This window comes from Berkeleyomyces rouxiae, assembly GCF_048999995.1.
Source record: "Berkeleyomyces rouxiae strain 22BRR77 chromosome Unknown BrBRR77_ptg000012l, whole genome shotgun sequence".
In the NCBI taxonomy this organism is placed as follows: Eukaryota; Fungi; Ascomycota; class Sordariomycetes; order Microascales; family Ceratocystidaceae; genus Berkeleyomyces; species Berkeleyomyces rouxiae.
Window position 1 is genome coordinate 2427600 of NW_027396502.1, and position 15060 is coordinate 2442659.

Genomic DNA, 15060 nt, shown 5'->3' on the forward strand with positions numbered 1-15060 from the left:
TAGCGGGAACGACAACAAGGGATAGACAGCCGGTTCTTAGTAATGAGATACAAGACATATAGGCAGCTCTGACATGGCTGTTGCATGCAACACTTGGGCCGCCAGCCAGGAGGAGACATACGGGGCAGCGAGGTGTTTTATCGCTAGCATATCGGCACAATAACTCCCCGACGGGGTTCCCCTGCGGGGCTGGCGACTAAATCAAGACACCGGCAGCAAGTAGTGCCCCCACCATCAGCCAACGTAAGCTCCCCTCGCCGACTAGAAGACGAGCCCGACAGCCAACATCACATGCACCCATCTTTTTCCGTTCGATATGTCTCCGTGTCTATTCGCCGGCTCGCGTCTCCACCATGTCTACCAGCCCGCCCCTAGATCCGTCCCCGCCCCCGCCGCAGCCGCAGCCCACTGTGCAGGCTCGCCCTGCCCCCGCGCGTGGCGCTGCCACTAGCGCCAGTCTTGCCACCGTGGCTGCCGCCTCCCGCCCACGCACGGCGTGCTTCAACTGCCGAGCAGCACGCCAGCGCTGCGACCGCCTCGACCCATGGTCAGTCACACTCCGGGCCTCTGGGCCACCGGGCCGGCCGAGCTCCACTAACACTCTGTGCTTCTCTCCCTCCCTGTAGCTCACGCTGTGCTGGCCTCAGCCAGTCCTGCAGCTACCCAGCCGTCTCACACCGTGGCCGCAAACTGGGCAGTTCCAAGTAAGACAACCCGCGCTCTATCCTGCGTAACCCCAGACGCTAACCCTACACTAGCAAACCGGACACAGTCGAGAAGCTGCTGCTCCGCATCAGCGAGAGTCCGGTTGGGGACCAGGTGGTGAAGGCGATCCTCGATTCGGCGTCGTCGACGTCGTCAGCCGCCCTGCCGGGGCCCTCGCCCCATGCCGCTCCGGCGGACCTGCCACTGCCCAAAGGCCCGTGCTACAAGCGCTGTACACACGCATCCAAGCCGCAGCCACAGCCGGCGACGGTCTCTCCACTCGACATCCTAGCCGCTGCCATCACGGCCATGAGCGTGGACGACACCACCGACCTGGCGAATCCCACTCTGGCCCCGCTGCCTGGCGCTGCCGCCGGAGGGGATGCGGATGTCTCGCTCACTGCAGCAAATTCTGCCGACCAGCAGCTCCTTGAGTACTTTAGTATGTTTCTATATCCGGTCGCTCTGGCCGTTGAACTACCCGCTGACTTCAACAAGTGGCGCACAGCGCTATACAAAAGGACTGGGACGTCATGAATGTCCAGTTGGCCGACAGCATGTTCAAGCTGGAGCCCAACGCAAGTGATCCTGTGGTTGCACGGCTCATTGACGAGGCCGACGCCTACTATCTGTTTGATCTGTAAGCCATCGGTCATCCGGAGCCATTTCCAAGCTGCTGGTGCTAACATTCACACACATGTACACAGATTCTTCAGCATTCACAACCCTCTGCTCGGCCTGCTAGACCCGGACCTCCACACGCCCGAGCACGTCTACGCCACATCCTTCACGCTCTTTTCGGCCATTTGCGCGCTCGGCTGTGCCGTCTCGACGCGACCGCGTGACCGCGTCATCTACTCGGCCTTGCTGGCCCTGGCCGAGAGCAACGTAAAGTGGTCGATTGCCGTGTCGGTGCGAGGCCTCGAGACCATCCAGGCCATCATGATGATGCAATACTGGGCGCCCATGTGCAACAGATACGCCGGCGATTCGTCTTGGCTACACCTAAGCCACGTAAGTGTCCCTCTCCAAGACCGGCGCCGTCCCGCGTCCAGAACAGGCGACTAACTCCCACCTCACCCGCTGGCAGGCCGCTCAGCTGGCCCGCGAACTCGGCATCTACGATTCCAAGTGTGTCGACAAGAACATTGCTGGCACCATCCGCGCGGCGCCCGACGAGCTCAAGGTGCGCGTGCGCCGCAACTACGAGCGGACTTGGCTCTGCATCTTTGTCGCGGACCAGAGCTTCGGCATCGTCAGGGGCCGGCGCCCGTGTGTCTCGTGGAACGAGATGCCTGTCAACGCTTTTGAATGGTGGCAGAAGCCGGCGACGACATGCCACGACCGCATGCTCAGCGGGATAGTCGAGACGCGGGGCATCCTAGTAAGCTACTTCTTTTTCCCCCCCAGTGTACAGCATCTACTGACCGCATCAGCTCAACGCCCTAGACGAGCGACGAGCCTTGGATGACTCGCCCGCAGCAATCTCGACTTGGCACACTCGCTGGTTCAAGACTCTCGAACACGTGCGCTACGTGCGCTGCGCCCCCGATGCGCTGCCATCCAGCCGGTACCTGCCGCTCCTCGCCTTCTACATGGACCACAACATCCTCATACTCAACGCACAGGCCATGCGCGAGCTAGTCGCCGCCGGTGGTGCAAAAACGCCCGGTATTAAAACCATTTCCCAAAAGACGGCAGAGGTAGCCGTCCGCACGCTCACGAGCGTGGCTACAGACCCTGTACTCGGCGAGCTGGCCCTGGGCTTCCATAACAACCAGTTCATCATGGTGTGCCACGCAGTCGCAGAGGTTGTGCAGGTGAGTCCATTGTCCCCCTGGTAGCCAGTTGAGAGAGAAACCATCAACCGCTAACATCTGTAACTATGTCCCCCTCTTCCCTTATAGTCGATCAAAAAAAACATGCTCTCGCCTCAAGATGCCGCCGACGCCACGGCACACGTGCGCGCTATCCCGACGCACCTCGACAACATTGCCTCGCAGCTGCCCATGACGTCCGCCGCGCGGCTGTACGCCGGTCTCGCGCGGAGTCTGGCCCTCCAGCTGGGCCCGCATCCGGCAGTCGATGGCCATGGCCAGCCGGCGGCAGCGGTGGCAACGGCAGCAGCGGTGGCAACGGCAGGCGCGGCGGCCATGCAGTCGGTTGATCCGCTGGCGGCAGGCTGGTGGTCTGCCTGCGAGAGACTGTACGATGGATCGCTCGGCGGCGTTGCTGGCCCCCCCGCTCCGGGCCTGAATCTGGAGCAGTTGTTGGTCGAGTTGGGATGGAATTTTGCGAGCAGCGATGACGGGAGTCTCACGCAGCAGCCGCCGCAGATGCTTTGAGATTTGGTTGTAGATTTGTATTCACTGTTGACACTAGACTGGCTGTATGGTGCATTTAGAAGGCCGTATATGGAATTGGTCAGAGAGTAGGCTCGCCGACATTCCGGTGTTGGCCACTCGCTGGGTTACTGTTCTTACTATGTAGTAATTCATCTTTCCCGAAAAAAAGGACTCTAGTTAACTATGAACAAGAAGATTATTTCATCAACGCATGGAAAACTGCTGTCTCTCTCTCTCTTATGTACACAACGCCTATCTATCTAGTATTTGAATTCCTGGCCCACCAGCTTCTCGCTCAGCTTCCACACGCGCTCGGCATCAATCTTGCTGGTCGCCCACGAGTAGACCTCTTCCAGATTCTGATCAGCCACGTGGCAGTCGGACAGGAAGGCGCCGTTATGCTCGGCAATTCCCGAGTCAAAAGCCGCAAACACGTGCGTAGCAGCACCCTGATCGAGGTCCTTGAAGTGCGAGCCGGCCGGGGACGTGTTCCAGCGCAGGTTGCCAAAGACATTGTCCATGGCGGACAGGTCGGCGCCAAAGGCGACCTGGTCGTCCATGCCGTGGGCCGACAGGTTGGTGTAGCAGACGCCCGGGCACAGCGGGAAGGCCAGCAGCCCACGCGCGCCGAGCTTCTCGGCCAGCGAGAGCGCCATTAGCGCGTTGGCCGTCTTGGACTGGCCGTAGGCCAGCCAGCGGTGGTACGACTTGCCGCCGTTGAAGTTGGGGTCGGTCCAGCGGATGGGGCCGATGCGGTGGACGTGGCTTGAGACGGCGACGACGCGCGGCGCCTTGGATGCCAGCAGCTTGGGCATCAGCAGGTTGACAAAGAGGAAGTGGCTCAGGTGGTTGGTCTGCAGCTGGCTCTCGTTGCCGTCGTCCGTCAGGCTGAACGGCACAGCCATGATGCCGGCGTTGGTGATGATGACGTCAATGTGCGGCACGTCGGCCCACGAGTTGACCTCGGCCGCGGACTTGCGCACGTCGGCAAACGACAGTAGGTTCAGAGCCAGTGGCTTGACCTTGATCTCCGGGTGCTTGGCGGCCAGCTCGTCAACCAGGCTCTGGAACTTGGCGGGCGACCGGCCGGCCAGGATAAAGGTGCCGGGCTTGCCGGCGGCGACCTGTTTGACGAAGCTCTCGCCTAGACCGCCGGGCGAGACGCCAGTGATCAGAATGGTCTTGCCGGCGATCTGGGGGGCATAATGGACGGCGAGCTCGCTGGCTCTGGTGTTCTGATCAAGGGTGGGGGCCATTGTGGATGAGTGGGAGTTTAGTAAAGTGAGGAGATGTGAAGATATTGTAGATGACAGTAGTTGTGAGCGATGTTTCCATCTTCTTCAGCTGGCCTCATAACAGACTCTTATTTATACAACGATGAGTTCTGGTTGCAAGTCTGGACACATGTCACACAGCCAGGGCAGCATCGCCGTCTCAGTTCCCAAGATGCGGACATTCACCCCAAACGAAAGCATACAGTTAGACAATTGGATGCAGTTGGACTTCGGGTTCCTCGAGATTTCCGCCTGTCCATCGTCCTTAACCACCATAACACAATAAAGTAGTAACAGCAGGCGATGCACGATCTTTCGGAGGCTTTTCGGTTGGCAACTAACACTGGCGAGCCGGAGGCTTTTTTTTCCTTGCTGCACCCCCGGGCTTGCTACACCCCCGGGCTTACATGTAGGGCTGAGGGAACGTAGGCTGTCCTAAGCTTTTCAGGTGGAATTGCCAAGGAACACGTGAAATCCTTCGGGTGCGTTAAGCCAAGTCCAACCTGGCTTGTTCGATTCTGTAGGTACATACATATGTACATACATAACGCCCCACCACGCAGTTAGTTGCAAGATAAAACGCGGGTATGGCACAAGTTACTTGTAGACGAGTCCCCCGCCTCGTCTGCGTCTAGCGCGGCGCACGGGCCCCCCTGACCGCGGGTATCGCTGGGCGTCTGGCCCGGCTGGGCAATCACTTGGGCGGCAGTAGAAGACTGGTTTGTCATACAACTATGCTGTAGCCTAGCGCCTCGGAGGCTTTCTTTTTGATGTCAAGCCCACCCGAGGGATACACGCAGGAGCGTGGTATAGATCAAAGCCGCCCACAGAGGGGACCGCGAAGTTTGTCAGCATAGAGCACAAAGCGGATAAATCAAGATAGTCCATGGTGTTTGGTCTGGGTGTCGGTCCATTGGGCCACTGGGCCAGCCGGCCGATAGACCTTGGAGCCAAAGGGCTGCTAGGCAACAACAATAGGACACCGGTATAAAGAAAGCGGCCGGTAGTTGCAGACCAAGACGAACAAGGGCCTTGGCCGCAGACCACACACGCCGACCCCTGAGACACAGACACAGACAGACATCTTTTCCATTCCCACAATATCCACTTCTTTCATCATGCATTTCCTCCAGCCCGCCGTCCCTGCCTTGCCCGCCGGCCTCGTCTTGACGGGCAAGACGATCATCGTCACAGGCGCCACTTCCGGCATTGGCCTTGAGATCTGCCGCCAGTTGCTTGCGCGCAAGGTCTCCACTCTCATCATGGCTGTCCGCAACACAGCCAAGGGCGAGACAGTCCGCCAAAGTCTTCTCTCAGAGGCGGGCGCGCGCGTGGCCAACCCCAACGCCACCGTTAGGGTCATGCAGCTGGACACGGAGCAGTACGACAGCGTGCAGCGCTTCGCTAATGCCTTCAGGGCCGAGTTCCAGGACCTGCACGCGCTGATTGCCAATGCCGGCATTGGCACGCCCAACAAGGAGCTCGCCAGTTCGGGCCACGAAAAGAACATCCAGGTCAACTACCTGTCCAACGTGCTGCTGACGCTGGCGCTACTGCCGACGCTCGAGGCGACGGGCGCGCGCAGCGGCGAGCCCACACGCGTCTCGTGGACGTGCAGCCGCATGATTGAGCACTCGAGCATGGCCAAGAAGGCAACGGCGCTGCAGCCGGGCGAGGGCGTGCTGGCGCACTTTGCCAACATCAACGGCGTGGCCACGCTCAGCCGCTACGCCGACAGCAAGCTGCTCGGCGCGCTGTTCCAGCGCGAGCTGGCCAACCACTACAGCACCAAGGACGTCATCATCAACAGCTACTGCCCCGGCCACGTCGACACGCCCATGGGCAACGATCTGCCGCTGGTCGTGCGCATGATCTCCAACCTGGTCAAGGCCATCCGCGCCCGCACCGTCGACCAGGGCGGCTGGATCGCCCTGAACGCGGCGCTGCTGGCCGGCCCCGAGACGCACGGCAAAATGCTGAGCGACACGGTCCTCGAGGAGCCGTGGAGCTTCATCACGAGCCCCGAGGGCCGGAACGTGCAGCGCAAGCTGTGGAACGAGACCATCGATGAGATGGCCGCCTGGATGACGCTGCCGGCGTGGATGACCAAGTTGGCGTGAGGTGGGAGCTGCGTACTCGGGTTAGTAGACAGCATGGGCGAGAGTCTCGAGGCAGGGTAGATAGTTCTTGTTGCGTAACAGATCGTGTTGGTTTTACATTGTGTGCTTCTTATGCCAGTGCTGTTGTTCTTGTTGTAACGAGAAGAGGATCGTAGAAGGATTAAACGCAGGTTGGGAACCCTCCGAACACTAAATGCAAACTCTCTTTTTGCAGAGTCAACCCACTGGTCTCTAAAGTGCAACCCCCTCATTTGTCACCTGTTATCTTTAAAACCCAACTCACTCTTACCAAAGCACTCCCACCGTATTTTAAACTCCAACCCCCCGCTCCCAAGCTCTCCTAAGCTCTGCTAAGCTCTTTGTTTCCCGCTGATCACTCTCCTCACAGTCGTCAAATACAAAGCCCACGCAGTGGTGTTTTTCCCTAGTCTCCTATTTACCGAGTCTATACGTACGCCATGGCATCTCCAACGCCGCCCTCACGGCCCGAGTCCCACTCGGCCGGCAGTGACCCCGCCGGCAACGACCCCGCCGACAACGACCCCGCCGACGACCAAGTCCTCACGCCCGAACAAGAAGCCGTGAGTCCGTCTGCACACCGCCGCGCCCCTCCCACACACCACTAACACCGCCGTGCCCATCCGCCAGGTCCTCCTCCTCGAATCCAACGCGAGCAAAACCGCCGCCAACGCCCTCTTCGCCGCCGGCGACCACCGCGCCGCGTTCAACAAATACCACGAAGCCTTCATCAGCTGTCCCAAGACGCGCCTCTTCGAGTCCGCCGTGCTGCACTCCAACATTGCCGCGTGCCAGCTGCAGTTCCACGACTGGGCCGACGCCATCAAGAGCGCCTCCGCCGCGCTCGCCGACCTGGACCGCCTCGAGAGTCGGCCGGCTGAAGCCCCCGCTGCCAGCGACTCCGCCGATACCCACGCGCCCGACGACGATGTCGACGAGGAAATCATCTCAGCTGGCGCGGCCGCCGCACAGCCGCCACCGCCACCGCCGCTTTCCGCTGCCAAGGCGGACATTCGCCGCATTCGCTGCAAGGCGCTGATGCGCCGTGCGCGCGCGCGCAGCGAGGCCGGCGGGTGGCAGAACCTGGTCGGCGCCGAGGAGGACTACAAGCTGCTGGCGGGGATCGTGGCGCCGGCTGTCTCGCCTGCAGCGCCGCCGACGGCGCCTGTCGCAAAGGGCGCCAACACCGACGCCGGCAGCACCGACGCCAGCAAGGCATCCAGCACCGCGGCTCCGAAGCCCAACTTCAACGCCGGCGTGCACACGATTCTGAGCGCCGGCGACAAAAAGATTGTGCGCGCGCAGCTGGCCGCGCTGCCGCCGCGCATCAAAGCGGCGCAGGAGGCGGAGATGGCGGAGATGTGGGGGAAGCTCAAGTCGCTTGGCAACGGACTGCTCAAGCCGTTTGGCCTGAGCACGGAAAACTTCCAGATGGTCAAGGACGAACAGTCAGGCGGGTATAGTATGAGTTTCAATCAGAACCCGAAAAAATAGGTTGTATGCACAAAAAGAAAACAAAAAAAAAGAGAGGAATCAACAACAAAGGACTAGAAAGAGAGCCTTCTTCTTTCTCAACTCTATATTAGCCTTCCCCCTCCGCTACGCTATCTCTTCATATTACCGCCCACATCTCCACCTGCACTTATTACCTGCCACCTACATTTACGTGTAGACACTCTCTGTGAACTGGTTCAGCGCCAGTCCGCGCTCGGCCATCTCAGCATCCTTCAAAAAGTCCAGCGGCATCCACACGAGATGTCCCTTGATCGTATCCAGCTTGCCGCGGATGTCGTCGGGTGGTAGAAACGGATCGAAAATGTGGCCTGGCTTTACGGCACGTGGCGGGCGGAATAGGTCGTAGTCCTCAAAGGTTTTGACTGTTGTTGGCAGAGAGTATTTGTTAGCTCAGGGCCCAATGAAACCGCTCGTTCTCCTCCGGCGAAAAAAAGGGATAAGAAATGGGACTCGTAGAAAAAAAAAAGGTAGACTTCTTAGTTTGTATCCCCGCCGTGTAATGACTTACCATAGTTGTCCGGGTCCGCATGGAACAGGTGCCGGAACATTTCCGTGTTCTGCGTCGCCTGCTTCGTCCACAGGTCCCACAGCTCGTCGTCCAGCGGGTCCATGACCAGCGCCACCGTCTCGTCATTAACCGGGTCGTTGGGCGAGCCCGGCCCGGGCGGCTGGGCATTGGGGTCAGCGCTGGCGTCGTGCGGCTGCGGGCGCAGCAGGCCGAGGTGCTCGCGCCACAGGTAGCGGCGCAGGGTGGCGGCGTGCCAGCCGGCGATGTAGGGCCGGCCGTCCATGGTGGTCTCGAGCGGGCGGGTGTCTTCCATGACGATGCTGAGCTCGCTGTCGTGCGAGCCGAGCTGGCTGCGGTCGTTGAGGTTGCTGCTGCCGCAGATGACGATGCGGTCGTCAGCGATTAGCAGCTTGCTGTGGATGTACAGTTCTTCCTGGATCCAGTTCTGCACTTCTTCCTTGGGCTCGTCGGGCCAGGTCTGGTCAAGGACAGACTCCTGTTGGTACATGGACAAGTGGGCAACGGTCGGCTCAATGGATGGCTGGTCAGCAACATAGCTCTTGGCCAGGGCTTCTTCAAAGCGCTTCTTGGCCGCCAGGGATTCGGCCATCTCATCGCCAGAAGGCCGGCGTGAGCTAGCCGGGTTATGTTCTTTGAGTGACTCGTAGTATTTTTGGCCGTGCCAGTTGCTTTCCTTGGGATGGAGACTGTCAGCCATGACCTCTTCGGCTGCTCCGCGCTGGACATCGGAATATTTGACGCCGGCGACCTTTTCAGCGTCCCGGAGCCGCTTAGTACGCGGCAAACGGTCGTAAGAGCGCAGGTTGAAAAAGAAAATGTATTCCTTGGGGTCGACGCCCTTGGCCTTGATCTGCTCGAAAATACTGTGCTCACCGCGACAAATGGACTTGAACTGGTAGTCCATGATGGCACGGGTTCCAGCAGCAGAGTCGTCTCGCAAGTCGCCTGCAAAGCCAGGCACAGCGGGGATCAGGATGATGATGCGGAACTTGCGTTTCTCTTCGGCAGCGCGCAACACTGCCTCGACCATTGCCCGGCCGATGGTGTTGTGGATTGGAGACTGTTGATCGCCCGTGGCGGTAATGAAGAACTGGTTTTCAATGTAGACGTAGTGCTCCGCCTTGCGGATAACTTCGGAGTAGGCGTTTTGGATTGAGTGATCGTTGAGGATGCCCATGGACCAGTCATCGCTCGACCGGACAATCTGTGCGCGAATGGTGCCGTTCTCGGCCGGGGCTGCCGTGTCGATTGGGCTGATGGGGTGCATGATGTACTCGCCGACGGGGTGCGACGGGCGCTGCACGGCGACCAGGTCCTCGTTTTCGCCCTCGCGGCCACGCAGCGTCAGCCAGTCAAAACGGTCGTCTCGCTTGTACTTGTCGCGCTTGACAAAGTTCCATCGCAGCACAAAATGCTCGGCAATGTCGTAGACACAGGGCCCGATGAGGCCCATGGACACGTCGTGCCAGGGCATGCGGCCGTGCTGGTCCTTGCTAATCTCGTTTTGCATCCAGTCGTTGACACTCTTAAAGTCCATGATTCTGTTGTTATTGAAATCCTGGCCAGGCCAAACTTCCTTTGACGAAGCGTCGGCATGAACATCGGACAGAGGATGCTGGTTATTATCCCAGCGGCCAAAGCACAGGTCCAAACCGCCGATAAAGGCGACCTTGTAGTCGATAACAATAAACTTTTCGTGATGGGCCCAGTACAGTGTCATGTCAGCCGCGTTTTCAAACACGTTGTGGTCCGGGTGACGCATAACGGAGATGTTTCCATGGCCCGGGGAACCCTCGGGGCACAGAGCCCGCAAAGCCTCCTTGGTGTGCTTGGAGTTGCAGGTCAGAGCAGCCTCGACTTCGCGATACACCGAGACGTAGATCTTGACGCCCTGCTCGGCCTTGCGCTTTAAGATCTGGTCCAGACGCCACTGTGGATTGTCCAGGGGCGGGCGGCGCAAAAACAGCTCGGGAGACAGCCACCAGTCGGCAATGTAGATGGTCTCGGTAGCTTGTTCCAAAGCCTCGGACACGGCCCAGAAGTAGTTGCGACCGTCAACGTACCACTTGACATTGTTGTTGTCACGCTCGGGGAAGAAGGACTTGAAGCGGTGCTGCTCACAGATGGCGGTTCTCTTGGCATCGCAGGCTTTTTCATGCTCCTCGTCATGGCGGTGGTTTCGGTTGAACTAAAGGTGGAGGTGTGTGTTAATTGGGGCTTGCGTCTGTGCGTTCCGGCTGGCTGGAAAGCGAGACTTACAATGTTGCCAAACTTGCCAATCTTGTTCCTATGGATAGACAGTGACGGCGTCGTTGTTAGCTGGCAGTCTGTGTGTTCAAGATTGTCTGGTTTGGCTGGACTTACTTGGAGTGAATCAGGGAAACCTTGGCATCCTGAAGAGTCGAATTGTCGTGGAGCTTGCTGGCTGCTCCTTGTAGCGCGCCTTTGAGGCCGCTCATGCTGAAGCGGCTCTTGGCGCCGGTCGGGTTATCTGGTCCGGACGCCATTGGTGCTGATGGAGAATGGTGATGCGGGCAAGGCTGCGCGTGAAAACGGACGGAACGGCCAGGCAGGGCTGGACAGCTTGCAGGATGCAGCAGGAAAGTCACAGAAAGTCACAGATAGTGCTGGCGCAAAGCAAAGTGAGACGGGACCAGGATGGATTAGTTGTCGGCCCGGAAGCAGATGGCGTCAAGCAGCGCGCAGTCTCGTACACGGATGAAGGATGATGTAGAGAGCAAATAAGGCCTAGTCCAGCCAAAGACTTAGTGCGTCAGTCTGTCTTTATCGTCGCTAGCTTTGCACAGCTGACCTGGCCTGGCCTGGCCAGGTCTCACACGTGCCCTTCAAGGGAGACATGACGTCGTGGCGGAAAAATGGGGCCGCCAAGTTGTTGGAGTACAATACCCGGGCGATACAGGAGGCTGAGCTCCAGGCTGCAGACATGGCAGCAAGAAAGACCCGGAGGTTAAGCCGCCTGGACCGGGGTAGAGGAGGGACAACGAGGACATCGCTGTTGCTGCTACCATTGATCTCGTCGGTGTTGTCCATTGGCAGAGATTTCACGGCCTTGGCATGGAGTGGGTGGCCTCCCTCGCAGGGCAAAAGGGAGATAAGAATCAATACGCGCTGCTCTCGCGCAGCCCAGAAAAAAAGCTGCAGGCTTGGGGGCTTTGCTGGAGCTTGGCCACTGCAGCTTGGCTTCTCTCTTCGTCGTCGGCTATGCACCGGGAGCGGCAGCGGGAGGAGCTTCGCGATAAGCCGGAAACGGCAAACAGCTCTTATCCTCACGTGAAGCGGCACGTGCGTGGTACCCCACCCACCTCCCACCTGTTCAGCCCCTAACCCTAGACTGCGTGTTGGAGCTTCCCCCACCTGAACGCTGTCTGATACAGAAAGTGTCACAAGCCGCGACAGAAGGTGCATCACTGGAACCTGTAAATCCAGTTAGTCGGCTGGGGCAACTGCCAATGCTGGCTTCTTCCCTTTGGCTCAGACCCTAATTCCCGGCCGCCATCACCCACCCTAAGAGCGTCCGAGGGCCTGAAAGCCTGGGAACGTCTTCCTGAGCTCCTCCTGGGCTGAGCTCTAGCTGTTCTTTTCTCCCTGCCTCACTCAAAGTCGCGTCTGCAACTCCACTTGCTGCATTGGTCTCCTTTGCTCCTCATCCAACTCCGAATCCCCGCCTTGTCTCTACAAACCCTCTCAGAATGGCCGTTGTTATCCCCCCCGGAGGCACCATCCTCGACACCTTCAAGCGCACCTTTAACGACGTGCCCGTGAACGGCGATGCCGTCTCGACCAGCGAGTTCCTGGAAGCTGCCGAGTCGCTGACTGGTATTTTCGGTGAGTCTGCTGCACGCTCCCCGCCCCCGGCTGCATCAGCTCCGGAATCTGCATGCACCCGCAATCCGCGTCGTCACCACACGGCCATTGCTAACCACACCGCTTCGCCCTCTAGACCAGCTCGGCTCCGTCGCCTTTGCCCCCGTCAAGAACGACATCCTCGGCAATGTCAAGGTGCGAATTGTCCCTCCCAGCCGCTGCCTGCCCATCCGCGGCCGCAGCTACACTCCCGCAATCAACCGCACCACAAACTAACGCCGCGCAGAAAATCCGCGACCGCCAGCTGGCTACTCCCGCGCTGTCCGAGAACCTCAAGGCCTTGTGCTTGAACGAGCTCAAGGAAAAGAAGCACGTGGCCACCGAAGGCATGGTCTGGCTGATCCGGTAAGTCTCTCTCCCCTCCATCTTCTCGTCATATCCTGCCACCTCTAACACTCTCTTCCTCCTCCCTCGCCAGTGGCCTCGACTTCACCTGCCAGGCCCTGACTGCCTCGCTGGCCAAACCCACCCAGGAGCTGTCCGACTCGTTCCGTGAGGCCTACGCCGGCACTCTGAAGCCCCACCATTCGTTCCTGATCAAGCCCATCTTCAGCGCTGCCATGGGCGCCTGCCCCTACCGCAAGGACTTCTTTGCCAAGCTGGGCGAGAATGTTGAGGAGAAGCTCAAGCCCTACCTCGACGCCCTGTCCAAGATTGTCGCCATCATGACCGCCTTTCTAACCAGTAAGGAGGCCAAGTGGTAAACAACTGTAACCCTGTTATAATGCTTCTGTTTTGTTCATTCTTTGTGTAATGTTGGTAACCCGGTGCCTCACAACGTGCCTACGCTTCAACATAAATTGAAATTTCCTGTCAATCTGTCCTACGCTTCAACATGGTTTGATTTGATTTGATTGTCTTTATTTTACCTGTCTACTCGCGAGGTATTCTCGACATACGACAGGGGACTAAAACTAGTACCAAGAAATACATACAGAAGCTAAAGAACCAAAAACCCAGAATCATGCATACAGAAAATCCCCACAGCACGAAGTATAATGACGGAGGGTCCCCCGACCGCCCAGCGCAATGGCTGTCCTTCGCTTGTAAGGCCCCAAACAAGACCCCAAGCCTCGGCCTTTACCCTGTAGAAGACCAAACCCAAAAGAAAGATAGAACATGACAAAAGAAAAGTAACAAAGGAAAGACAAGAAGTAGAGAGAGAAAGGGAGAACGAGCAAACAGACGAGAGTGGCAGCGCGCGCGCTAAGCCGAGAGGCCCGGGGGAGCCCCCGCACTGGGAGGTGGAGGGGCGGGCGGTGGTAGGCTCGACGGGGAGCGAGCGGGAGGGTCGGCGGCCTGTGGGTGCACCTCAGTCCTCGCACGGCGGTGGGCGAGCAGCACAGTGGGTGCTTTAGCTGCCTTGGCGGCCAGCCAGGTGGCCCCGCGCTTGGTGCCTATCAACTTCTGGAAGAAGCTGCGGGACACCCGCTGTGGGTTCCGGGGGCAGACCCAAACATGTTCTGGGGCGGTCTCCGATCCGCAAAGGGGGCAGGAGAGCACGGCGTCCACATGTTCGAAGCGGCGATGGTAGGCCGCAAAGTCGCCATGGCCGGACAGAGCAGTCAGCACTGCGCGGGCGAGCTTGCGATCGGTCTCGTCAAGGAGACTTGACCAAGCCTTCTTGGGGGGTTCAACTGGGCGGTGCAGATGGGGTCTGATGGCGCGTCCCTCCTCTGCCCACCAGGCGCGGAAAGCAGAGTCGAGACGGGAGCGGAAATAGTGGCGGGCCCAGGAGAGCGACATGCCGTCCAGCCAGGTGTTTGTCCTGGCCCCTAGCTTTGCTTGCCCATCTGCGAGCTCATTGCCCGCGATGTCGGAGTGGCCCGGGACCCAAATAGCCTCTACCTCGGGTGGGCCGTCGGGCCAGGGCCTTGGTCGTGGCCGCTCTGGGTGCGGTCTGATCCAGCTTGCGCAGATCATCTGGGCGCGCCTCAGATACTGCTCGGAGGTGCCCGGCTTGGCGTAGCGAGACGTGAGCCGGTTCACTGCGGCGAGATTGTCGGAGCAGATCCAGACCTTGCGGCACTGTGGCTTCTCCCATGAGTCGACCTCTGCCAGGGCCTTGGCGGCTTCAACATGGATGCAATAGTTATACCTCATGATCAGACACTGGCCACAGCAAAAAGAGATGCTCCAGAGACAAAAAGAGGAGCCAAGTGTGCTTGAAGCACACTTGGAAAGTGACCACGATGGGATTCGAACCCACAATCTCTTGATTCGTAGTCAAGCGCCTTGCCATTGGGCCACGCGGCCTTTCTCCGGTTGTTGTATGGCAATTCGCCTATCGGAGTTTATTCGGACTCGATCCGGGCTTGGAGTGAGTCCCGGAGGATCCGGCTCCGGAAACTCCCGGACTCCGGGAAGACCTATAATCCCTGTCATTTATGTAGCAGCATATGCCGGAACCCATGCAAGTAGCCGTTGCCATGCTACCTTATAGTGATCCCATGTCATTCGTGCTGCCAAATGGTCAAAGTACCCTCACATATTGTATCTTGGGACAAGCAGATACAAAAGTAGCAGGCCTCCGTCCGACTTTGACCTTCCAAAGAGGGAAACACGGAAGCCAAGTCACTTGCCCAAAAGCATGGTCCTAGCAGTTATCGTAAAACTCCCAATGGCTTGGACTAAGCATTGGGAATCTGAGATAAATGAATGCTAGGGCC

The 15060-nt window shown here is 58.9% G+C and overlaps 7 protein-coding genes across 7 annotated transcripts; 4 read left to right on the plus strand and 3 right to left on the minus strand.

Annotated features, from left to right (window-relative positions):
• Nucleotides 1–353: 353 nt before the first annotated feature.
• Nucleotides 354–3050, plus strand: BROUX77_007995 (uncharacterized protein; the record flags this gene model as incomplete). Its single annotated transcript, XM_073753149.1, has 8 exons — nt 354–547; nt 627–704; nt 759–1147; nt 1204–1345; nt 1413–1719; nt 1796–2089; nt 2142–2525; nt 2613–3050. The coding sequence occupies 8 exons, from the start codon at nt 354–356 to the stop codon at nt 3048–3050; spliced, it is 2226 nt and encodes a 741-aa protein (XP_073602288.1).
• Nucleotides 3051–3310: 260 nt separating this feature from the next.
• Nucleotides 3311–4306, minus strand: BROUX77_007996 (uncharacterized protein; the record flags this gene model as incomplete). Its single annotated transcript, XM_073753153.1, has 1 exon — nt 3311–4306. The coding sequence occupies one exon, from the start codon at nt 4304–4306 to the stop codon at nt 3311–3313; it is 996 nt and encodes a 331-aa protein (XP_073602289.1).
• Nucleotides 4307–5442: 1136 nt separating this feature from the next.
• On the plus strand, nt 5443–6444 carry BROUX77_007997 (uncharacterized protein; the record flags this gene model as incomplete). Its single annotated transcript, XM_073753154.1, has 1 exon — nt 5443–6444. The coding sequence occupies one exon, from the start codon at nt 5443–5445 to the stop codon at nt 6442–6444; it is 1002 nt and encodes a 333-aa protein (XP_073602290.1).
• Nucleotides 6445–6902: 458 nt separating this feature from the next.
• On the plus strand, nt 6903–7956 carry BROUX77_007998 (uncharacterized protein; the record flags this gene model as incomplete). Its single annotated transcript, XM_073753155.1, has 2 exons — nt 6903–7025; nt 7093–7956. The coding sequence occupies 2 exons, from the start codon at nt 6903–6905 to the stop codon at nt 7954–7956; spliced, it is 987 nt and encodes a 328-aa protein (XP_073602291.1).
• A 168-nt stretch (nt 7957–8124) lies between these two features.
• Nucleotides 8125–11013, minus strand: BROUX77_007999 (uncharacterized protein; the record flags this gene model as incomplete). The annotated part of the gene is made up of 4 exons (XM_073753156.1): nt 8125–8339; nt 8486–10694; nt 10766–10793; nt 10871–11013. The coding sequence occupies 4 exons, from the start codon at nt 11011–11013 to the stop codon at nt 8125–8127; spliced, it is 2595 nt and encodes an 864-aa protein (XP_073602292.1).
• Nucleotides 11014–12216: 1203 nt separating this feature from the next.
• Nucleotides 12217–13095, plus strand: BROUX77_008000 (uncharacterized protein; the record flags this gene model as incomplete). The annotated part of the gene is made up of 4 exons (XM_073753157.1): nt 12217–12352; nt 12468–12526; nt 12618–12736; nt 12810–13095. 4 exons carry the CDS (start codon nt 12217–12219, stop codon nt 13093–13095), a joined length of 600 nt encoding a protein of 199 aa, XP_073602293.1.
• Nucleotides 13096–13597: 502 nt separating this feature from the next.
• Nucleotides 13598–14494, minus strand: BROUX77_008001 (uncharacterized protein; the record flags this gene model as incomplete). The annotated part of the gene is made up of 1 exon (XM_073753158.1): nt 13598–14494. One exon carries the CDS (start codon nt 14492–14494, stop codon nt 13598–13600), a length of 897 nt encoding a protein of 298 aa, XP_073602294.1.
• Nucleotides 14495–15060: the final 566 nt, after the last annotated feature.